General features: G+C 41.6%; 1 protein-coding gene across 1 annotated transcript in view; it reads left to right on the forward strand.

Annotated features, from left to right (window-relative positions):
* The first annotated feature begins 2,224 nt into the window (after nucleotides 1–2,224).
* Gfpt1 (glutamine--fructose-6-phosphate transaminase 1) overlaps nucleotides 2,225–25,113 on the forward strand; it is a 51,289-nt gene continuing 28,400 nt past the window's right edge. Inside the window, exons 1-8 of the mRNA XM_021660848.2 lie at nucleotides 2,225–2,373; nucleotides 13,387–13,494; nucleotides 16,185–16,292; nucleotides 17,011–17,136; nucleotides 19,755–19,813; nucleotides 21,041–21,175; nucleotides 22,907–22,968; nucleotides 24,022–24,101. Of these exons, the coding sequence (XP_021516523.1) occupies nucleotides 2,367–2,373; nucleotides 13,387–13,494; nucleotides 16,185–16,292; nucleotides 17,011–17,136; nucleotides 19,755–19,813; nucleotides 21,041–21,175; nucleotides 22,907–22,968; nucleotides 24,022–24,101 (685 nt within the window). The 5' untranslated portion in view covers nucleotides 2,225–2,366. The remainder of the gene's footprint in view (nucleotides 2,374–13,386; nucleotides 13,495–16,184; nucleotides 16,293–17,010; nucleotides 17,137–19,754; nucleotides 19,814–21,040; nucleotides 21,176–22,906; nucleotides 22,969–24,021; nucleotides 24,102–25,113) is intronic.

Consider the following 25,113-nt stretch of genomic DNA (forward strand, 5'->3'; position numbering starts at 1 on the left):
CAGTCCTGGGTTCTCTAAGAAAGCAGGCTAAGCAAGCCATGGAGAGTAAGCCAGTAGGGAGCTCCCCTCTATGGCCTCTGTATCAGCTTCTGCCTCCAGCCTCCTGCCCTGCGTGAGTTCCTGCGCTGACTTTCTTCAGTGATGGACTATGATTAGAAGTCTAAGCCGAATAAACCCCTTCCTCCCCAACCTGCTTTTTGGCCATGGTGTTTTGTTGCAGCAATAAAAACCCTGACTAATGGAGAGAACTGTCCCTCTCCTTTCTTCAGCTCCCTTCCTTAAATTTGTTCAGTGCTGTTTGAACAAATGTAGCAGAGAAAATCCTCTTCATGTTCTCAGATGTTCAAAGCCTCTTTCCTTCACACATCATTGATCTTCTCCTCCAGGCTTTATTTTATAGGCCCAGAGAAGGCAGAGCTGCTCCATGGAGGAGGGGCAGCGTCTGAGCTGGCACCTGGTTACAAAGCATCCTTTGTGGTGGGGTTTAGTGAGCTTGTCCAGGGCTGGGCTGGAGAACATTGGCCTTTCGAGTTTCCTTTCAGCTGGTGCTGAGCACCTATCAAGACAGCAGCAGACTGGAGATGGGTAAGAGACAGTGAGCTGGTAGCAGGCAGAAACGCTGGGTGGATTACCAGAGCTGGAACACTTTGCTGGTACTGCTGCCGTCATCTTTGTGGCATCAACAGATTTACTGCCAGCAAATGAGGCACAAAGCACTGGAACCACCTGGACTCTGGGGCAGTACCACCCAAGTAGTCTCTCAGTTGAGGGTCTTTAGACTGAGATGTCTATCCAGGGACCCATTTCTTGAACTAAGAAATGCATTGCCCATTAGCAAAGAGTTCACTGTGTTGACTGTGCCAGGCTAATCCAGGGACGTGTTTAATGGCTTGGAATAGCGAAGAGCTTTTAGATGAGGAATACCTTGATTACATTTTCTAGCCCTAAATTTGAGGTAGGTGATGAAAAACTGAAAAGCCTTTGCTTCCTTGGCACCTACAACCAGCTGATAGGGTGATAGGGTCAATTCTATGGCTTTTATCACTTGTTCAAAAACGTTTTCTAGTATTTATTCAGTTTTGGGGGTAGAGCCGGTCGCATGGCAGGGTGTGTGTGTGTGTGTGTGTGTGTGTGTGTAGTGAGAAGACCCCTTTGTGGGACACAGGGATGGGACTCAGGCTTTCTGCCAGTGTCTTTATCCCCTGAGCCATCTTTCCAACTACCAGAACAGTTTTGATTTGCCACCTTTTGCTAGGGTTTATTACTAGACAGGCGTTTGTTATACAAAAACTCACGCCATCATAAGGAACTTACAGCTTAGTGGAGAGAGAGAAAGAAAAGCTTTAATACAGAAACCTATTGTATGAGGCAGATCAAAGGGTGAGATGTTAAAGCCCTCTGAGGGGCTTTTCAAAGTGGTCGCGTTTAAAAGTGGCAGGGATGTGGGACTCTGCAGGTTTGAATGTTGGTGATGTCAGAGGACACACACGCCTCAGACGTGCTGGTGTGCTGGCTGAGAGTGCTCCCTCACCAGCGGGAAGCTCATCAGCTTCTGTTGGCCCTATTCATTTATTCCCTTTAGAGCTGTCAACAGAGGGCTGATAACTGCCTACTTTCTTCCTTTAGCAAATGCCCCGCTAACTTTCTCCTCTTTTCGCGGTGGAGTTCCTTCAAGCCTGGAGCGATCGAGGGTGCAACGCGCCCGCAGACTCCCTCCAGTGCTCTCAGGTGGGCGGCCAGACGCAGCTCGCAGTTTTCTGAGCGCAGGCGCAGGGCTGGGACCACTGAGTCGTGGGGCCCTAGGCCAACAACAGAGCAAGTGAGGGCAAGAGGTGGGGCGCCCAGCACCTTGCCTACAGCTCAGGTCGTCACCGGAAAGGCTGCCCGAGGGCGGCCTGCGCCACCCGCGCAGTTCCGGCCCCCGCGCCCACTGCACACAGACACGTCTGTCCCAGGCTCTCCTGCCCTCCAGCTTTGCTCCCTCTGTGTCTCCCTGTTGTGTAAACATTCCCTTCCTCCCCCTCCGCCGCGCGCCTCGCCCTCGGCGGGAGGCTCCAGGATACCGAGGCGGATGCCGGCCGAGCCCCTGCCACGTCGTCCCTGCCGGCCGCCGTGCGTCTGCGCGCGGCGGGGGCGGGGCCTGCGCGTGAGCGGCGCGGGCGCGGCCCAATGGGAGAGCCGCAGCGGCGCGCGTAGCTGGGGGCGGGGCTGGCTGGGGCGGGGCGGCAGTTGAGGGCCGGGCCGCGGGTCCGGCAGTCGTGCCTGAGCTGTCGCATCCTCGCTGCCACCCGGGTCCTCGCCCGTCCTCGCTTCCGAAGCTCGCGCGCGCCCGACCGCTCGGCCTTCGCCCGGCGACCTGCAGCACCATGTGCGGTAAGGGCAGCGATGGGGGCGTGTGGCGGCCTCAGGGCCCGCGCAGTGAAGGCGGAGGTGGACGGCGCGGGTCAGCGGAGCGGCCTTGGGGCGGGGGTCTTGAGGAGAGAGGTGGCCTGTGGGGCGGACGCCCTGAGGAGATCGGGGGTCCTGAGGAGAGCCAGGATCTGGAGGAGAAGGGCCGTCCGTGGGGCAGGGACTTCAAGATGGGGCTTCCTGGGTTGAAGGGGGCGGCCGGAGCCTAGTGTTCTTGAGACGAGGGCCCCGCAGAGGAGATTGTGGGGGTCGCGGGAGTCAGAGGCTACTCGAGGAGTGGGGTTGCTGGAAGGGTCTCAGGGCGCTCAAGGGACACCTTTGCCTAAAGCTCAGAGGATAGATAAATGCCTACTTTAAAAAAAGGTGCAGGGCTGAAAGCACCCACAAGCGGCGTTATTTAGGGATTCCTCCAGAAGGTCCGCCGGGTGAGAGAGGCAACTGTGAACATACTGTGTGGTACTGGGGCTTAAACTCACAAAGGCAGCTTGCTGTACTGTCCCCTAGCCACACCCCCAGCTTTTATCTTCCTTCCCCCCCCCCCTTTTTGCAACTGGGTCCCACTTGGTAGCCCAGGTTGGCCTGGAATTCAGTGTCCTGTCTCAGCCTCTCAAGCGTTGTGATTACAAATATCCACACCTGGCTGGTAACATTTCTTTTTTTTTTTTTTTTTTTTTTTTTTTGGTAACATTTCTTGAATCTGTTTATCTTGCATTCTTAAAAATACTTCATTCTAGTCACTTTGCTTTAGGCAGGCCTACTAGAACTCAAGCTAGAGTTCTGACCGTGATACTACACGTTACTTCCCGCCACTTGTTAAGTCTTTCAACAGGAACCATTATTAAATCAGTAACTTGATGAAGTGGGCTCAGAGCTGATCTTGTGGAAGAGACAGGGTAAGGGGCCTGGCCAGAGACCACACATCATGCATGTGCACCTGTTTATCATATCTTTACTAGAACCATTAAAAAAATAGGCTCTATCAGTCCATGTTTTAAGAATTATTGTTTAGCCAGGCAGTGGTGGTGCACCACTTTAATCCTAGCACTCAGGAGACAGAGGTAGGTGATCTCCATGAGTTGCAGGTCAGTCTGGTCTACAGAGTGAGTTCCAAGACAGTCAAGACAGCTACACAGAGAAACTGTCTGAAAAAAGGAAATGTAGGGGCTGGAGAGATGGCTTAGTGGTAAGGAGCACTGTCTGCTCTTCCAAAGGACTCGGGTTCAATTCCCAGCACCCACATGGCAGCTCATAACTGTCTGTAACTTCAGAGATTTGACATCTTTACACTAATGTATATAAAATGAAAGTAAATAAATCATAAAAAAGGAAATGTATCAATAAGGACTTTCCATGCCTTCTCCCCTTTCCCAAATAATGAAAGAGACTTATATTATTAGTTTATAGCACTAAGCTGGGAAGATTCTGAGTTATTTTAACCTGGCAATACTGGCCTGGCCTCCTATGTGGCCCATTACCTGTCCTTCCGAATACTTGCCTGGCACATCCTTCTTTATCTATGTCTGGTAAGAGACCTCAGCTTCTCTCTCTAGTCGCCACCTAGGACCCCCTTTCTCTCTGCCTGGAAGTCCTGCCTCCCAATTCTGCCTCAGCTTATTGACCATCAGATTTTTATCAGACTTTTTTTTGTTGTGGTGGTGGTTTTTCAAGACAGGGTTTCTCTGTGTAGCCTTGGCTGTCCTGGAACTCTTTCTGTAGACCAGGCTGGCCTCAAACTCACAGAGATCCAACTGCCTCTGCCTCCTAAGTGCTAAGATTAAAGGCATGGACACCACTATTTTTATCAGATTTGTATTAAAACAAATCAGAAGGTGGTGGAGAACAGTGATTACAAAACATTGAAACTGGAGATACTTCATAAAAATGACAGTGCCAAAGTCTGCCTATAATCAGAACTGCACTGCCACAGAATTTGAATAATACAAAGATAATCTTTACACAGTTCACAAAAACATCACTCCAACAAAAGAATTATTATCTGAAAGTGTTCCTGAAAGATAACTGAACAATATATATGACCTGACTATCATGGTTACTAGCGGAAAGATCATTTTTAGAGATAGTGTGTCCTATTCCTCAGGGTGGCCTAGATCACAGTTTTTTAGCTGCTGAGTGCTGAGACTCTAGGCATGAGCTACCATGCCTGGCTCTCAAGAAAGAACACTTTTAAAGAGAGGTAGTATTGTAAGAATTGAAGCTGTTGGAGAAACATTCTTTGTAGTCTTTCACTTGAAAGAACTGATCAAGAGGGGTTTTGTAATCATTGTATTTTTACTGTTTAATAATTTCATTTTCTGAAAATGAAGAGCATGTTTAAACTTAAAGATTCTATATTCTAAACGTCAAAACAGAAGCACTTATTAGTGTATTGAATTTATTGGAATAGAGCTGTCTTTATAATTAAATTTTACTACTTAATAGATTGTTTTTGAAAAAATACACACCTTAGTTTCAAGTTGTAAGTAGTGGATTTTCAAGTTTGTTAATTAATAGTGTGTTGTATTTGGTAGTTAACTGTCTTCTCTCTTTTATTTTGAGACAGGATCTCACGAAGCCTGGGTTGGCCTTGAACTCACTGTGTAGCTGGGAATAACCTTGAACTTCCTGGTCTTCATTCTGCCTCCCAACTACTGGGGTTACAGGATTATGCCACCACTCCCAGCTATTTAACTGTGTTTGAGTGATGAGTTAATGTACCTGACATTCTGGTTGCAGGTCATTTCCTCATCTTGTTCCAGGAAGATGAGTGTTCATGTACTATAAAGCAAAAAGAAAAAAAGATAGCAGATCTAGTTCTTGAAGGCTCAGAGAAGGACACCTTTGAAGGAGGATACTCAGTGTTAGTCATAGTGGCTCCTAGAGCAGAACAGAAATAAAACTGAGTTTCACTGATTATGGAGAATAAATATGCTAGCACACAGTATTTGAGGTATTTCTGTTTTGTGCCCCCCCCCTTTTTTTTTAGTCAGAGTTTTGCTGTGTGTCTTTGGCTGTCCTGGACTCACTTTGTAGACTAGGCTGGCTTTGAACTCACAGAAATCTGCCTACTTTTGCCTCCCTGAGTGCTAGGATTGAAGGGGTGTGCCACCATGCCCAGCCTATAATTTTTCAATATTTTAAAATGTTAAAAGAATAAGAACTAAGATTCTGTGTTATGTGTTTTTTTCAATTATACTGATAAAACTGTCAAAAATGTTTACTGTATATGTTGGGCTATCAGTAAAATGATTTTGTAGTCAGGCAAAATTGGGAAGCAATATATCAACCCAGGAATCTCTTAGCATTATATATTTCCCAGAAAATAGAGTATTTATTTTTAATTCTTTTGTCTTTAATCTTGATTCTTGTCTTTTTTGTTGTTTGGTTTTTGAGATGGTTACCTGGGCCGGTTTGCTTTCCTGCTCATCAGAAGCAGCTTGGAGAGGAAAGGGCTTATTACAGCTTACATGTTACATAGTCTCGTGGGAAAACTAGGAGCTTGGGTAGAGATTGACACAACCACAGAGAAAGCACTGCTCACTGGCTAGCTCCTAGCTCCCCACGGCTTGTCCTGCTTGCTTGTTTTTTTTTTTTTTAAGATTTATTATGTATACAGTGTTCTGCCTGCATGTATATCTGCCTGCCAGAAGAGGGCACCAGATTATAGATGGTTGTGAGCCACCATGTATGTCCTGGGAATTGAACTCGGGACCTTTGGAAGAGCAGCCAGTGCTTTTAACCTCTGAGCCATCTTTCCAGCCCCCTTGCTGTTTTATAAAACACCGGATCACTGGCGGTACTGTTTACAGTGGGTTTGGCCCTACCACATCAATCATTAGTCAAGAAAATGTCGCATAGATGTGCCCATAGGGCAATCTGTGGGGACATTGAGGGGCCGTCTTCCCAGGTGATTCTATTAGATTATACCAAATTTACAAAAAAACCATTTCACACTGTATAGAGTCCAGGGTGCTGGTCTCAAACTCAGCAATTCTCTTATTTTCAGTTGACATTTTAGGTGTGAGCCATCATATCTGGTTTCTTTCTTAGACCTAATGATTTGATTTTTTTTAAAATGTATTTATTTTACACATACAAGTGTTTTGCTTGCATGTATGTGTGTACCATGCGTATGCAGTGTCTAATGAGGCCAGAAGACACTGAATCCCTGGGAACTAGAATTAAAGACAGTTGTGAGCTGCCACGTAGATTCTGGGCACCAAACCCTGGACTTCTGCAAGAAGAGCAAGTGAGATTTCTCAACTGAGCCTTCTCATCAGCTCCTGGTTTTGGTTTTGCTTCCTATGTTTTTGGAGACAATTTGAAGGCCTCTCACAAAGCTCTCTATCACTCAGCTATTATATCCTCAGTGCCATGCCCTGGCTCCCCTGTTTGTTTTTGTTTTTGTTGGTTTATTCAACAAATAAACAAACCTGGTATGGTATGGTATAGTCCAGGCTGTTCTGTATGGGTTTGGCTTACTATGTAGCCAAAGATTACCTTGAACTTCTGATTTCTTTCCTCTACCTCAGCTATAGAGATGTGCCACTCTATTTACAGGGTCTGGAAATCAACCCAGGACTTCTTGCATTCTTGGTAGTCACTCAACCAACTGAGCTATACTTTAAGCTCCTTGGCCCTTTTTTGAATTTGGGAGAACCCCAGGCCTCTGTTAACCATTGAGCCATCTCTCCAGCCTCCCTAGCTTACTTATAATCCTTTGAAATACTGTGTCCATTATATTTGTATTAATTTTGGTTTTGCTGAGAGTGTATTGTCAGGTCATTTAAACTACCCTGCCCTTCATAGGCGTTTCTGGATTTTAAATAAACTGAAGTTGCATCTTTCTGATCTGATGCTGTATATAAATGATAATTTATAGTGTCGTTTTCTACCCAAAAGCAGTGAGGAAGCTTGCAATTTGAAAGTATCCTAAAATGAATATTTTTAAAAACTTAATTTTTCTAATTATACTTTGTAATGGCTTTGATGTTATTGAGGGATGCTGAGACTGGCTGCTAGGGTGACTCATAAAACCAATACTGTTTAACATCCTTAGAAATCATACTGGATATAAAGAAGCTGTGAGGGGAATTAACTAATTACTTAGTGCAATTTCCTGGGAAAGAGGGAGGTTAATAGGTGCTAAGGTTAATAGAAATGAGCAATAGAAGATGGGAAGGGTTTTGTAATAACAGTTTGTGATAGTCTACTTCTGGAGACCTAAAATTAGCAAGACTAAAGGTTCTAGAAACCTTCAAAATTACACCTAGTAACTTTGTTTGACTCAAAAATTTTAGATCTTTTAATTATTAGGAAACCTTTATTTTATCCTTTTTTAGCATGGAACAAAATTTAGTGCTGTTTTCTATGGCTTAGAATTTTCAACTGTATTTCAGGAATTTAGAAAGTATCAGAAGGTAGTAGGAGGTGATTGATAGCACTCTGTCTTTTGAAGGGAGTTGCTCTGTGGTCAGAGGAAACAAAAATGAATGCAAACACAGTGGCTGCAGGTGCTGACATGATCCTGTCTGTGGCAATCTGAAATTCATCAGAACAGGAGAGCTTTGTACTCTCTGTTAGACCTGGAGTGTTACAATGGTTGGGGAGAGGGTTCTTACCTTGAGATACAGAGATTAGTGACAAGGGAGGCAGTTGGAGGTGGTATTGGTCACCTGCAGTGAATGCAGGTAGAAGCGGATTGAGAGCTATTGTTTTTGGGCTTCAAGGGACTAAGTAGAAGTGCCAAGAAAAGAGTCTTACATCTGACCGGGGATCAGATGTAGATCATTTTCAGTTTATGAAAATAGAAAGGGGTGGCGGCTGCTGGTGAGTTGCCTCATCAGAAAAAAGAACCTTTTGTGCCTTGAGTTTTTATTCAGTAATCAACTAGAATAATTTATTCAACTAACAGTGCTTAGGAGTGTGAATCAAACAGTGGACATACAGTTAACTCCTTTGTTAAAAGGTAGGAACCCAAGTTCTAGGACTCATTTTTACAGGACTCTAAAAGGACTTCATTCTGACAACCATCATTGTTTTCACCATCCTTTTCCTCAATACAAATAAATAGACTTCCATCCTTGTACATACAACTTCTGTTACAACCAAATCCAGTTAAGGTCATTGTATCTTAGCTGAATGTCTTCAGGCTGAGGATGTAGCTCATTACCATAGTACTTGCTGAGTATGTACAGTGCCTTAGGCTCAACTTCAGTACTGAGTACACATACACAGAAAAATAGAAAAAAAATGTGGATGACCTTTTCTACTTTTTAAAAAGTTTTGTTTATTCTTACTGTGTATATAAGTGAGTGGACAACTTTTAGGACTTGGTTCTCTGTCGACATTTATGTGAGTTCTAGTGATGAATTCAGGTCATCAGGCTTGCATAGGAAGTTCTTGTACCTGCTGAATCATCTCATTGACCTGTTTTTCTAATCTGTTCTGTTCTGTTTTGTTTTGGGGACAGGGTCTCTGTGAAATTCTTGCTGTCCTGAAACTTGCTATATAGATCAGTCTGGCCTTGAGTGCTTCCAGCCTGTACCACCACACCAGCTTATAAACTTTTAAAATAATATGTGAAGAAAGTTTGAGGGTTAGACAGATAATGAATTAGCATCATTGGTTGGCAGTTGGCAGGACCTCTATGAAAGTAAACTGAACTGGATGAATGAGTTCATAGTTCTTTTCATTGCTATTCTTACGGGGTATTGTTTCTTGATTTTCTTTTTCTTTTGATTTTTAAAAAATATTTATGTATTTACTTTACATCCTGATTGCAGTCCCCATCCTTTCTTCCCAGTCTCCTCCAGCCTCACATGCCCCTCCCCTCTCTTCTTCTCAGAGAAGGGGGAGGTTCCCCCATGGCACATTAAGTCTCTGCAGAGGCCTATTCTCTCCCACTGAGACCTGACAAGGCAGCCCAGTTAGGGGAATGGGATCCAAAGGCAGGCATCAGAGTCAGAGCCCCCCCTCCAGTTGTTGGGTAATCCACATGAGGACCAAACATCACATCTGCTACGTGTGTGTGTGGGTCCTAGGATCCATCCATGCATGCCCCTTTGGTTGGTGGTTTGGTCTCCATGAGCCACCATGGGCCCAGGTTAGTTGACTGTGTAGATCTTCTTGTGGAGTCCTTGACCCCTCTGGTTGCCTCAGTTGTTCCCCCAACTCTTCCACAGGACTCCCTGAGATCTGTCTAATGTTTGGCTGGCTGATTTTATTTTTTTATTATGATGTTGAAAAAATGTAGTTTGTGTTTAGTGAGGTAGATAGGCTTATGAATGTGTATGTTGTCTTTTTTTTTTTTTTTTTTTTTGGTTTTTTGGTTTTCCAAACCTGTGTAGCCTTGGCTTTTCTAGACTCACTTTGTAGACTAGGCTGGCCTCAAATTCACAGAGATCTGCCTGCCTTTGCCTCTCCAAGTACTGGGATTAAAGGTGTATGCCACCCCCCTTTTTTTGAAAGTGTGTGTTTTCATTTTAAGAGAGATAATGGCCTAGGTAGACTGACTGATTAAAAACACTTAGTTAAAATAGCTCTTTAAATTCCAGAATGTTTATTGATCAAGATAAGTTTTCTAGTAGGTAACACATTGTAGCAAAGGGGGAGAGACAAGCTGGAATGGTTTTTGGTGCTGGGAATCAAGTTCAAAGTTTCACCATGCTAAACATGATCCACCAAGCTATATCCTCAGCCAAGCATTTTATAAATGAGAAAAAATACATAATTAAAAATAAAAACAATTGGAATTTTTTGTTATGCCTGCCGTCTATTATAATTTTTGTGTGTGCTTAGAATATAAATAAATAAAAAAATAAATTATTTTTTGAGATAACACTTTTTAAAAGTTTCTTTTTAATGTGTATGAATGTGTTCCACATGCATTGCTTGGTGCCCAGAGAGGTCGGAAGAGGGTATTAGATCCCCTGGAAATGAAGTTAAGGTTGGTTGTGAACCACCACCATGTAGATGTTGGGAACAGAACCAAGGTCCTCTGCAAGAGCAACAAGTGCTCTTAACCTCTGATCCAACTCGCCAGCCCCTCAATACATTATTTTAAAAAGATCTTCATATAGAATGTGGCTGCATAATTATATTGAATACATTTATAAGGGGTGGTATATATAAGTTTTAAATGTAGCATTGTCATCATAAAGAAATCTCAGTAGAGAAGTGGTCATATAAAATATGCTATGGCACTGAATTAAGTCAGTTAGTGAGAATGCATCAATTTGGGGTTAGAAACTCTGCTCATATACCTACTCTGCAGTACTGGGACAATTACAAATGGGTGGCTTTTTAAGCTTGTGCAGTTACTTTAAGCAAGACTGCATGGTGAGAAGCAGCCGTGTGAGCATGAATGTCTGGGCTTTTCCTGCCTGACCGAATAGGTGTCTGCTTATCATCTCTTCCTGGCCATTCTGAGATAGCAGAAAATCCGTTAACTGTAACTGGTAAATTTGCTTTTTTGCTTGCTTGCTTGCTTGCTTGCTTGTCTCCTTGTCTCCTTCTTTCCTTCCTTGCTTCCTCCCTTTCCTCCTTCCTTCCCATTTTTTCTTCCCTTCCTTCCTCCTCCCTTTCTCTGTGTCTCCTTCCTTCCTTCCTTCCTTCCTTCCTTCCTTCCTTATCTCTCTCTCTCCCTCTCTTTCTTTTTTTCTTTCTTTCTTGACTGGGTTTCTCTTTGTAGTCCTGGAATTTGCTCTGTAGACCAGGCTGACCTTGAACTCAGAGGTCCTCCTGCTTCTGTCTCCGTGAGCTGGGTGGGATTAAAGCCGTGTGCCACAATTGCCTGACTAATTAGATTTTCTTGAGCCAACTGTTCTAAAGTAGAGTTTACTAAACATGACAGTAGTGATTATTGGCTTTGTAGTGCTTCCTTTATCATGTAAAAAAGTAGTTTTTGTGTTGTAACATAAGTATGACAATGCATTGAATCAAAGATGCCAGTGATTGGAGATGCACCATCATCATGGAAACACAATAAAAGAAAGTACATGTGTGTTAAAAATCAGTATGGCCAGTTAGCTCTATTAAGTGTTCTGGAGACCACCTCAGAACGTTATATACTGGGTAATTTGATTTCTCTACCGAAAACTTAGCTCACCAGCAGAAGCCTCAAGAGAATGCACGGCTTTGACCCATTGTTTCCGCTAGCTCTAACCTTAGTGGAGCTTTTGGCTTATCTTCCCCACGTGCAAGGGATGGAGGATCAGATTAGATTACATTGTGGAAACAAGTAAACACAACTCAGAAAGGGAAACTTGTCCCAAGCTTCTCCTGGGGAAATAGTAGGTTGCATGGACACCGCTCTAGATAAGTCTTAAGAGGTGTGACTCTGCAGTGTGGAAGGTGGGCCTTTATTAGGTCTTAGAATACTAACAAGTCAACTGTAAAGGGCTTTTTATACTAGGGAACATCACGTTAGATGGTGATGGAGCATCTCAAGTATGGTAAAGAATAGTCCTAATTTTATATTTTTAATGTATTTTTATTTCATATGTATGGGTGATATGTTTTCATGTATGTCTGTGTGGGCAGTATCCATGAAGGCACAGGAGGGCATTGGATCCCCTTGGACTGAATTGCAGATATTACCATGTGTGTGCTGGGACCCTGTCAGAAGGGGACCAGTGAGATGGTTTGAGGGTAAGAGCACTTGCTTTGCAAACCTGATGACCTGAGTTATGTCCCGGAACCCATGGTTGAGGAGCCTACTCCCAAGAGTTGTCCTTTGACCCCCACATGTACGCTGAGGCATATGCACACCTGCACTCATACCACATCTCAGAAACTGACCATAAAATTCCTTTATACTAGTGGCAACAGTTCCACTAGTGGGCATTTGAGATACCAAAGCCAAAGAGAATTTCAGTCCTAGTTTACTGCACCACTTTACAAAATGCAAATCTTGCCCTTCATTGGATAAGGGAAGTATGTACATGGACCTACTACTCAGTCATAAAGTAGTAAAACCCGGACATTTGCAGGACATGGGGCAGAGGACTTCAGGACATTGTGTTGGGTGAAATCAACCAGACACAGAATGGCAAATACATGTGAAAGTCAGTATTGCCCTTATAGAAGTACGGAATGGGGGGAACAGGAAAAAGAGGGGCATTAGGATGCAAAAGGGTGCTAAGATCTACCAGGAGCCACACCCCAAAGACAAACAACTGACTCAATCCCTCAGAAGCCATCATGTGTCCATAGCTCTTCAGTCAGGGATGAGGAGGATTCATAAACCCTTTTCCACTCTGTATTAGAACAGGCAACCACAGTTACTGTGAGTTCATGAGTGCAGAGGTCCTGTCCTGTGCCAAAGACACTGTTTTGCTCTGGTCCTCCTCCCTTCCTCGGGCTTCTACAGCCTTCTCTTCCACAGTGGTACCTGAACTTGATTCAAGTCATTTTGAGGTGGTTATATATTTAGGTCAGATTTTTGTTATTGTGTTGAGTTGTATTTGAATGATAGAGCACTTAAAATGTGGTCTCCAGCTCTGGGAAAAAAAAATTAAATTTTAAGTTTTTGTTTTGTTTTTAAACACAGTTTATCCCTAAATTTATTGATAGTAGAAGTAAACAGTCATTTTATCTATATAGCTGTAGGAACCATTTGTGGCTGAAAATACTTACTAGAAGTTGTGTGTGTTTAAATGTAATAGTCTATAGGATATAGCCCACAAATTTGCTTAATTTTTAAAATACGTTTTACTTGACAAAATGGCAATTAATGAAATAAGAGCTTTATAAGCTTTGTTGAAAACAACTAGACCTTATTTCGACTTTTTTTGTTAATCTTTCATGTTTACAGAAAGTTTTCCTTTGAAAAAGTTATATGGTCTCTATATAATTTGAGACAAGGGTTTATATCTTTTTAAAAAATGAGGTCTAGCTTTATATTTTTGTATAGCTTGAATATAATTATGTCAGATTTGATTCATAGTTTCACATTACATATTTCTTTATTTTTTGCAGGTATATTTGCTTATTTAAATTACCATGTTCCCCGAACAAGACGAGAAATCTTGGAGACCCTTATCAAAGGCCTTCAAAGACTGGAGTACAGAGGATATGATTCTGCTGGTACTTTCTTTAAAAATATACTGTGGAGTTTGCAATGATTCTTGAATCTAAATAGTATTTTTAATTTTTTTTTTTTTTTAGGAGGCTTAACTATTTGTTTTGTAAATCCAAGTTTGAAGAATTTTTACTTTTGTTATGTCTAAAGGGTTTGCGTTTGTCATTTCAACAGGACTATCATTCATGTGGATATTTCTCAGTAATGTCCTTAGGAAAAATGTTACTATAGGGCTGGGGTGTGGCTCAGTTGTTAGCATACTTGAAACCTTGGGTTCATTCCTAGCACCACATAGACTTGGTTTGGTGGCTTATTCCTTCAATTCCAGAACTGAGGAGAGAAGTTCAAAGTCATTCTTAGGTATATATTAAGTTTGAGGCTAGCTTGGGTTACAGGAGACTTTGTCTCAAAAAACAAAACAGAAGTTTACTATAAAACATAAATTATGGAACATTTTTGTAGGAACAAGTTGTAGAATACCTTACTCTATAAATTCATTGTTCTTTTAAAAATTTTTTTTTTAATTTTTTATGCTTGTGTTTGTGTACATGAGTGCAGGTGCTGGAGTTACATGTGTCTGGGAGCTATTCAACATGGGTACTAGGAACTAAGCTTTCCTGTAAGAATAGCTCTTAGCCTCTGAGCCATCTCTAGCTCAGCTCTATAAATTCATTTCTTCCTGTGCTGGAGATTGAAGTTTAAGGCTTTATGCATGCTAGGCAAGCACTCTACTACTGAATGATAGCCCCAGCCCAGGGTTCTTGTGTTTTATTTCAGTGACAAACCAAGTAAAAACTTTCTGGCAGAGTCTGTTTGACCCTGGTTCCCTGTGTTGGAGTTCACCAGACACTCCCTTTCCATGGCTCCTAGTGACTCATTAGCATAGCTCTATGATTCACTACAGCAGAATCCAGAGCAAATTCATGAAAGGGAGCGAGTGTGGGATGAAGTCTACAGAAAAGCAGGCACTTGCTTCCAAGAGGCCTCTTTTGACAGGATACACTTAATTTCCCTAGCAGCATATGTGATAGGACACTTGAATGTTGTCTACCAGGTAAACTCTTGGTGACGCAGAGCACAGAGCACAATTTGCCCAGCAGTCTGTCCCAGAGGGATGCACTGTTTTCATGAAGAGTGTAGGCACAGGAGCCACACTCGCCCCTTTCAGATGATAGGCATCCCCCTGAATCTAAGATCCTAGATCCTGAGGGCCAACCTTGAAAGTCTTTCTAAGGATAGCAGTGTTGTTTTCTCATTTCCTGTGTTAGTGGTACTGGGATGGAAGTCAAGGTTGCATGGGCTAGGGGAGTTCCGAGTGATCCTAGCCCTATTCCTTTGCTGTTCAAATTCTCCATATTTAGCTTCCTTAACAACATAGCTTCCTGTATGGATGCTGACGATGTTTTCTGTCAGTTTTAGAGGCTCTTTTCCTTTGTCTATTGCTTAAATAAGAATGTTCTTTAAGAGGTTTTTTTTTTTTCATTTTTTTATTTATTGGAGATCATGTCTTGCACTATAACTCAGGCTGAGATTAAAGGCATGAACTACTACTCCAGCCAACTTATCCTAAAATTTTCATGGTGAGATGACTGCAACTTTGTGCATTGTGATTTATAATCCATTTACTTTGTAAAGTTTTTGAGGAAGTCTTTTATTGTAGACCACAATGGCCTTAAACGTACCATCCCTCTGCCTCAGTCTCTGGAGTGCTAGGATCACAAATTTGTGCCACAACACTTGGTTACATAGTTCTAATCCAAGTGTTCTTCTCAAGTTGTAGACCTGTGTTTCCAGCTGCCTTCTAGAAATACTTCCTGGGTAGACCACAGTACAGTGCAGTTTGCAGGTTCATAATTGAACTGACACACTGCAGTCCTTGCTACATACCTCGTTCTGTCTGTCCTTCTGTCAGCAGTCAAGCCACAGTTTTTGAACCAGGAGAGAGCCTTGACTACTGCCCTCTCACATCCCATCCAGGCCCTGGTGTTTCTCTTACTCATCACCTGTGTGAATCAGGCCTTCTACATTTTTGCTTTGTTGCAGCTGTAGTGTCCTCTTTCTCCCTTGCCAACCCATCTTTCTCTCTGTGCCATTTTCAGAGGACTTGCTAATCATTCTTGCCATATTTTTGTTTGGAATGGCCTTCAGGGTCTAAGTAAGTTTTTCAAGTCTTAGTAACTTAAGTAAAATTTCAAAAGGTACTTAACTGACTCTCCCTTGTTTTTCCTTTGAGAATTGTGTGCCTCTCTTATGTACTTCTCCCTTGTGCCACTTTATGGCACTTTATCTCAGTTTATAATTTATAAAGCAGTTGTTTGTATAAGTAATTTTGGCTGTCATTGTTCTGTCTCTGTCTGTCTTCTCAACAGACTGTTAAGCAAGAATTAAGTGCTCCTAATCCCTTTCCTGACCTCCCTTCTTCTTCTCTGGTACTGGATTTGAATGCAAGGTCCCACACATGCTAGATAAGCTCTTTACCACTCAGCTACGCTCCCAGCCTTATTTTCACTTTTGTTTTAAGTAGTTACTACTTATCTCAACACATAATAGATTTTCAGAAAATCTACTTTGTAAAGGAGTTAATTAGCTGAATGTATAATTTCCCTAAATCCTTATTAATTTTCTTGGCCTCATATTAGTACTCTCAACAGTCAGTTTCTAAGTCTTGCTTTCCTCCCTCCTTTTGCTGATTTAGGTGTGGGACTTGATGGGGGCAATGACAAAGACTGGGAAGCCAATGCCTGCAAAATCCAGCTCATTAAGAAGAAGGGGAAAGTTAAGGCCCTGGATGAAGAAGTTCACAGTAATGTACTTAATTTGATTATTCCCATTCTCCCTGCTTTTGGGACCCATTTTTAGGAAGACTCAAAAGTTGAAGAGAAAGAACAAAAGTAATTTTGTTACTGCTTGGGTTTAAATTGTTCCTGATCCTCAAAAATGATCATAGCAATAAAGACAGAAATTAGGGACAGTGGGTTCAGGGCAAGCTCACATCTCACACTGAAAAACCTTCAGAAACACCTTCCTGAGGAGGGGCCTCAAATAGGGAGCCTGCTCATAGGACTGCATTTACCCTGGGTTTTACTTTGATTGATAATGAGCCCAGATGCAAGATGCTGATGCTGGTCTGGTGTGCCAGAGAAGCCAGAAGGTGCTGCTTGTGAAGGGAGAGTGTGAAAGCTCTTATGGAAAAGGGCTGAGTTTGCTAGGAGGTATGGTAAAGATGAATCTTGTGTCTGAAATTGAGACGAAAGTACATTTGTGCTCGTTCTGCTCTCAGGGCTCCAGCTGAAAAAGCTGTTGCCCAGGCCACAGTGGTTCATTAATGGAAGACATAATGACATTGTGTAGGAAAACACATGCTATGTTTAGAGCTCAGTATCATCTGTGGTTTCAGGGCTCTACTAAGTATCTTGAAACACAAACCTTGTGGACAAGGGGGGCTGGTGTAGTTATATTTAATATAACTTACATCTACAGCATTATCAAATACTGGGATTTAAAATTTTTATCTTCTACAGAACAACAAGATATGGACTTGGATATAGAATTTGATGTACATCTTGGAATAGCCCATACCCGTTGGGCAACACATGGAGAACCTAATCCTGTCAATAGTCACCCCCAACGCTCTGATAAAAATAATGGTATGAATAGATTAAGTGTGCTTTGAACTGACTTCAGTAGGCCAGTAGTGGGAGGAGAATTAGGTGCTTATTGTTGTTGTTTAAGTTTGATTTTTATATGGAAAATTCAAAACATATTCAGAGAGTATATAGAGCTGAATCCCATCCTCATACTTCAACAATCCTCCTTAAATAGGTTATTATTGGAATTCCAGTAATAAAGATTGGTAACTTCAATGTCAGTCTTTTTATCTTTCTCTTGTAATTTAGTATGTTGTTTATCTGTAAGTTTCCTGTAGTCTAGGTACTGCTAATTATATCTACTCCTGTTATTTGTCTTTTTTGTTTGTCTTTTAAAACAGTCTCACTCTGTAGACCTGGCTGGCCTTGAACTATCATTGACCCTCCTTTCGCTGCCTTCCAAGCACTAAGATTACAGGTGTGTTCCATCTCACTATGTAGTCCTTGGATGACCTGGAATTTTAAATGAGGCTCTGTTCATAATTACAGAGATCTGCCTGCCTTCTGTGTGCTGAGATTAAAGGCATGAACCACCACACGCAGAGAATAGAGACTTCTTTTTAAATTAATTTTTCCATCATGTCCTGCTAAACAGACATGTTCCTTTATTTTTATTTTCCCAGTTCTGGCTATTGAACCCAGGGTGCACTGTTGCTGGGTGGGTCTCTGCATGTGCTGTGTCTGCAGCCCTGAGCATTTCTCTTAAATGACGCTTGTGATTATTTGCATGTGGAGGTTCACAGTGTTTGCCATGTTAGCCATTGGTGATTACTGCAGAGATTACAGGGATTGTCACGTGCCAGCAGTCTAGTACCTTAAGTCCTCTTTCAGTTTTAAGCTCAGATATGTCTATAAGGAGAAGTTTCTGTCAACTTCTTGGTCACCCTGTATGAGGAAGGCAGAGTAAAGTCTTAATTCTTTTCCTTTATTTACCAGTTTTCAAACATTAAGTGATTCTAATGTTATCCTGAACAGTGTTTCTTTTGTTTTCATTGTTATAAACTCATAGTAATTATCTGGAGTGTCTTTAAAGTTGATGTTTGAGTTAGCATGCAAAGAATGGGTTTCCTTATGGCATTCGTTCATTTGTTACTACACGTAATTCTTAGTATTTGCTCCTCCTGCACTGGCTGCGTGCCATTCTTCACTCCCTCTCGTTCCTCTCCTCCTTTTCCCTAAATAGTTCCTACGACTATGCAGTTCACACTGTGCTCCTCAGGCCCTTCCGAGTAGTCTCTGGTAGAAAAGACCGGATTTATTTCGGTATACTGTTATAGCCCTCTGCAGCGTTGTGGCAACAGTTTCCTGTTGTGCCCCACTGGGAGTGTATTCCAGTTGGTTCCTGTTTCTTTTTGAACTGGTCCCAGTAGGCTCAGTAGTCTTGATAATTTTTTTTGAGACCCAAATGTGAGATAATTAGGTATATTGAGAACATTTTGAATACTGTAATAGAAAACTAGACGTAGGTAGGCGTGGTGACACATGCCTGTTGTTCTGGTTACAGAGAAATAGGGGCCAGCAAGAGTGCTTAAGTCTAGGAGTTCAGGCCTGACAGGGCAACAAAACCATTGTATTCAGTGATAATTATTCTTCTCTGCTGTTGTTTCAACAGGATCTCACTTTGTGGCCCTGAGTGGCCTAGAACTCACTGTGTAGACCACGCTATTCTTGAACTCCTAGAAATCCCCCTGTCTCTGCTTTCTGAGTGCTGGGATAAAAGCCATGAGCCACCATACCCAGTCATAACTTCTTTTGATACGTGAAATGAAAGGCCCTGTGTACTGTCATGGCTGCACATAATAGTGTTAACTCTTGACTGTCTATTTTTAACATTTTTCAGTCATCATTTAATAAAAATAGATGAAATTGATCTCTCAGGATTATATTTATTTACTCTTGGAATGCTACTTTGACATTTTCATGTGACATTCCAGGAGTTACCTTACACAAATCAATTTATAGAACTTCGTAATTATGTAGGCATTACTTCTTAAACTTTATTTAGTGTCACTCGGATTCTTTTAGTTGGTAAAGACTTCTGTTTAAACTTAACCAGAGAATACATGAGCAGAGACCTGAGAGGATGCAAGTAGGATGTTGCTCTGCAAGTGAGGAGACAGGCACAGGAGACTCACTCCTTTCATTCATCATGCTAGCGTAGTAGTTTGGTGTGGCAGAAGGCAGAACTTGTGTATTTCCTCCTGTACATGTGCACTAACAGTGCACGGAAGCAGTGCTGTTGAGGTCCTGATGCAAGCCACACTAAGAAGCCTGCGGCGCTAGTAGATTAACTTTTTGACTTGAGAAAAATCTGTTCATCGACCAGGTGTGGTGGTGTTTGCCTGTAATCCCAGTACTTGGTTGACAGAGGCTAGGGATTACCACTAGTTCAAAGCTCGCCTGGGCTACATCGTGAGGTCTTGTCTCGAGAAAATGAAAGAGCAGGGCTGGGATGTAGTTTAGTGCTTGCCTAGCCTGTAAGAGGTCCTGGATTCAAACCCCAGCTCCACCCCCAAAACAACAAGAAAGAAAGTACAGAGGAAAATCTATCCACAATAATAGCTATTCACAGCATTCATCATGTGCTAATATTTGGTCAATACTTTTATCTCCTCTAGAATTTATTGTTATTCATAATGGAATCATCACCAACTACAAAGACTTGAAGAAGTTTTTGGTAAGTGAAGTGACCCCAGAAGACACTGTCTTTGAGGGGTTAGGGAGTTGTTTGTTGGGATGTGCAGCATTATTCAGACATGCTCAGGTAGTTCCCAAGATAATCTCGAGGTGTGGAGGTTTATTGTACTTCTCTGTTGACAGTGGAGCAGTTCCTATTTCTTACGTGGCATTTTGAGGACTAGCTGCGTGCTGGTCTGTCACAGAGCCACCTCAGCGGCGTCTGTGGAGTTTCTGTAGTGATGGGAACTAAGTTGCTAAGTAGCTGTGCCCGAAAAACTGGATTTTAAGTTTAAATAGCCATGTGTAACTAATGGCTCTTTATTGAAAAGTTGAGGATCACTAAAGAGTTGCTAGTCATGACATTAGTATTTGGAATATTATATGTTCCACTATATTTTAATTCTTTATGATATAATTCATATGAGGCATATGTAAGTTAAGTTTTTTAAGTTGTACTCAATAACATGTTATTTTGAGTTCTCTGTAATCAGACTTTAATTTTCATTAAAATTAATTTCAGTGCTATTAATTATATTAATGGAATAATATTTATTAAATTTACTGTTATAAATTAATTTTAACTTAAATTTTGACTACAGTCAGTATGACATTAAAAAAGTTAGTAATTAGTAAGCTCTTAGGGGTTGGTAAAGTGGCTCAGTGGGTAGAGTGCTTGCCACTGAAACCTGCCAACGTTGAGTTTATTCCCTGAAAGCCACATAGAGGTGGGAGGAGAAAACTGATTCCTCGAGGTTGTCCTCTAACCTCCAAACACACACTGTGACACACTTACGCCGGTACTTACATGCCACACATGCACACACATATATCTGTGCACTCACACAGTTAGAAATTCATTTGGTTTTTGAGAAAAAAAGTCCAGAAAATATTTGCACAGGTGCTGGAGAGCTGGCCCAGTGGTTAAGAACAGTTCTTCCTCTCACAGATTCGATTGGATTTGATTCCTGTCACCCACCTGGTGGTTAACAACTCTCTGCAGCTCCACTTTCAGGGGATCTGATTCCTTCTTCTTACTGCTGAGGGCATTAATCACACACATGTGCAGATAAACATGCAGGCAAAATAGCCACACATAAAGTAAAATAAAAAACCTAATAAAAATTTTTTTAAAGGTTAGCAAAAAGGAACCATTAAGTTAAAAAAAATTTTGAGTTTCTTTATACTTAAATGTGTCTTTTTTTTTTTCCTTTTTTTCTACTTGCAGGAAAGCAAAGGCTATGACTTTGAATCTGAAACAGACACAGAAACTATTGCCAAGCTTGTCAAGTACATGTATGACAACTGGGAAAGTCAGGACGTCAGTTTTACTACCTTGGTGGAAAGAGTTATCCAGCAATTGGTATTAAACCATACTTTTAAAGATTCTATTTCAGGACTGAGGAAAGCACTTGCATTGAAAATGTGAGGACCAGAGTTTGGATCCTCAGCACCCACGTGAATGCTGGGTGCACATGGAAGCCACTTTGTAGCCCCAGCTCTCAGGAGGTGGGACTGGATTCTAGGGTAAACCTGCTGGTTGGCTAGACTAGCTGAGTCAGCAAATTGTGGGTTCATGGGAGAGACCCTGCCTTAGCTTATAAGGCACAGAATATGCGAAGAAGATAGCCGCAGCAAACCTCTAGCCCTGCCTATACCCACACATGTGCCTGCACACCTGCATCGATAGCCTCAACCATGTGTGCCCACATACATACTAACATGCATGCCAAAGCACACATACATATGCAAAAAGTAATTATGCTAATATTAATTTCAAGTAGCTTTCTTAAAGTGATGTTTGATAAACAGGAATTATGCTGATTTTTTTTTTTTTTCCCTCAAAGGATCCTAAGACTAGACAGGTATATTTGTGAGATATTTTATTGTCAGCCTGTGTGTATATGTGTGTGAGTGAAAGCCAGAGGCTACTGTTGGTTATCTTAAACTGCCATGCCCAGCACTTTATGTAGAGTACCGGGGATCTGAACTCATGCTTGTGTGGCAAGCATTTTACCAGCTGAGCCATCGCTGGTCTCTTGGGTGTTTTTAGGCTTTTATTATACACACATACATACAAACACACATATACATACATATATATACACACACATACAAAACAGTTCAATGCAGAGAATTTTGAGAAACTGTTGTTTGACTTATTAAGTTGCTTTCTCTGCATTTGCCATTTCATGTATTTCACAATAGCTATATTCTAATGATTTTACTATAGTTTGAAGGTAAAAAGTAAGTTTTTGCTGGCAAGATGGCTCAGTAGGCAAAAACACTTGCTGAGCAAGCCTGACAACTGAGTTTGAGCTCCAGAATCCTCAGTGGGAGAGAAGCAACTCCAGAAAAGTCCTCTAACATCTACATGTATGTCTTTTTCTTTAAGATTTTTTTTATGGTGGTTGTGTGTGTGTGTGTAAGTGTGTACCTCATGTGTGGAGGCAGGTACCTGTGGAAGCCAGAAGAGGGTACTGGTTTCTGAAGCCAGAGGCACAGGTGATTGTGAGCTACCCAGCGTGGGTGCTGGGCACCAAATTCAAGTCCTCTACAAGAGCAGCACATGCTTATAGGGAGCCATATCTCCGTCCAATTTAATAACTGTGACTGTCATATCCCTGTCCCATTTAATAACTGTGACTGTAGAATTCAAGTCCGAGACTGAGGGCAGAAAGTGGAGGCTAGTACAGAGTAGTGATGAGGGCCGAGGATGGGTTTTGGAAGTGGAGCTTGGAATTTTGCTAATTCTGTCCTCCCCAAGCATGTCTGAGATACATGTCTGTTGAGAAATGTGCTATGCACACAGGCGATTTTCTGGGTGCTCTGCCTTTACAAGGAGTGTTTGAAAGTAAGCGTGGCAATAAAATCTGTTTGCTTACCCCAGAGCTCAGGAGTCCGGGTCTACCTAAACTACAGGCTTGATGTTAGGGAGATCATACTGTGACATCTTAAATGGAGACGTGTTAAAAACTAGTTCAAAAGAGCGCTAGTGTGAACAAGAAGCAGCTATGCAGAAGCCAATGTGTTTTAAATGTTTTTCATTGATAATTGCTAACAAATATTGCTGATGTTCCTTTTTCTTCCACAGGAAGGTGCTTTTGCACTTGTGTTTAAAAGTGTTCATTTTCCTGGGCAAGCAGTTGGCACAAGGTACAATAGATTTTTTTTTTAAGGGTTAACGATGACATGTACTTTGAAACATTTGGGTTACAGTTACGGGATAATTGTCAGCCTGTGAATGGCCCTTTACTGTTTTCTTAGAGGTGTGGCTGTGCTTATTTCTATACACTCTTCTTTCTGTACCTTTAACAGAATAAAGTGAATACATTATGGCATTGTGATTTGTCTGTGGTGAGCATGGTGGCTTTTTATCAGTTTGGATATGGGATATTCTTTAATTTCAGACCCAAAGCGCTAAGTTTCCTCATATATATTGAAATTGTGTGCCAGACACATTCCCAAGGGATTGTACCACCACTGGTTTTGCTAGGATATTTAGAAACGATCATAAAGTTCTTAGATAGTAAGAACATTTACAGTCTGCTAACAGAAGAATAGCCTCAGTGTGAAGGCAGGGTGCCTAAGAAATTTTGGTGTCTGTGTACAATTGAATGAAAAGTTCCATTTCACATTAAAAGAAGAACAATTTAAAATATAATGTTATAAGATAGGAGTTGGCAATTTTCTTTTCCAGAGTAGGTCAGAATGCTGAGTAGGGAATGCTGAGTGTGCTGGGGCACATGGCCTCCCTGGGCATGCTCAGAGGTGATATCAGGCGTGAAAGCAGCTGCAGAAGGTCCTCATGGTCTCAGTGAAGCTTCGGTGCAGTGGGAATTTAATTTGCCAGGTGAAAAACTTTACTAGTAGTTGGCAGGTGTGGCCTAGGGACTCAGTTTTCTTGTTTTTTTTTGTTTTTGTTTTTGTTTTTGTTTTTATTTTTTGTTTTTAGACAGGGTTTTTTTTGTGTAGCCTTGGGTGTCCTGGAGTTGGCTCTGTAGACCAGGCTGGCCTCAGGGTTAGGTGGCACTCAGTTTTCTAATGTAGTTATTTTCTTATACCTGAAGTTCAAATCAGAGGGAAAATTAAATCATTTGAAGAGTATTACATTTCACATTAAAATGACTTTTGAGTTCATACTTAAATTTTTATTGTTTGTGCATTATTTATGAAAAAGGCTTGATTCTGACTCATCTTGAATTTCAGACGAGGTAGCCCTCTCTTGATTGGTGTGAGGAGTGAGCATAAGCTTTCTACGGATCACATTCCGATTCTGTACAGAACAGGTAAGCCGTTGCATTATCTTGCAGGTACGGTGCAGCAGCTCTCAGAGCCTTGCTCTGTATGGTACAGTAAATGTTCTTTCATCATCTGTGTGTACATGTGCATACAATTGCATAGTTCTATCTAGACATGAGAAACTTGTTACGAACACTCTGACGAGAGGAAATTTTCTCTGTTGTACATCCTTAGCTAGGACTCAGATTGGATCACAATTCACATGGTGGGGACCACAGTCAGAACGAGGTGGGAATGCACTCTGCATGGATGGAGGGCTTTGCTCTCATCTACTGCCCCTTCACTTACTAACTCTTTGTGTTTGAAATGAACTGAGGCTCTAAAAATGTGCTTCTTTTATGGGGATATATTTTGACTTTTTTCTAATTTGCAGAATATGTTTTGTCTGTTTGCTTTTGCCATTTTAATAGTTACATTATTTAATAAGTTTTGTTAATGGGAGGTTTGAGGAATATTTCAAATCAAGGCCTTTTTTTCCTTTCCCTGCTTAAAATCATATAGGTTGCCTGCTTAAATTAGGAAAGGAACACTGAACTTGAGCATCTATTTCCTGAGTGATTTGGCCTCACTTTTAACTGAAGTAGATTTAAATGGTCTTATTTAGTGCATGACATTTTACTTTTATATTTACATTGGTGTTTTGATTGGTTTTATTTTAATTTGGAGTCATTTTATTTTTTATGTTTGAGAGTTTATCGTTATTGGTGCTGGGGTGGTGTTCAAACCCTGGGCCATATATTAATTAGGCAAGTATTCTGCCACTGGCTTGTAGCCCCAGATCCCTGGTTGATTTTTTTATTTTAAGATTTATTTTTATTTTTCTATTATATACAGACGTGTGTCCGCATGTGAGTGTGTGCATGAGAGTGAAGGTACCCAGGCCGGAAACATTAGATCCTCTGAGGCTGGAGTTATATCTGGTTGGGTCTTCTAAAAGGGGGAAATAGTCTTAACTGGTGAGCCACCTCTCCAGCACCAATTACTTTACTTGTTTCTGTT

Source organism: Meriones unguiculatus, chromosome 5 (assembly GCF_030254825.1).
Source record: "Meriones unguiculatus strain TT.TT164.6M chromosome 5, Bangor_MerUng_6.1, whole genome shotgun sequence".
Lineage (NCBI taxonomy): Eukaryota > Metazoa > Chordata > Mammalia > Rodentia > Muridae > Meriones > Meriones unguiculatus.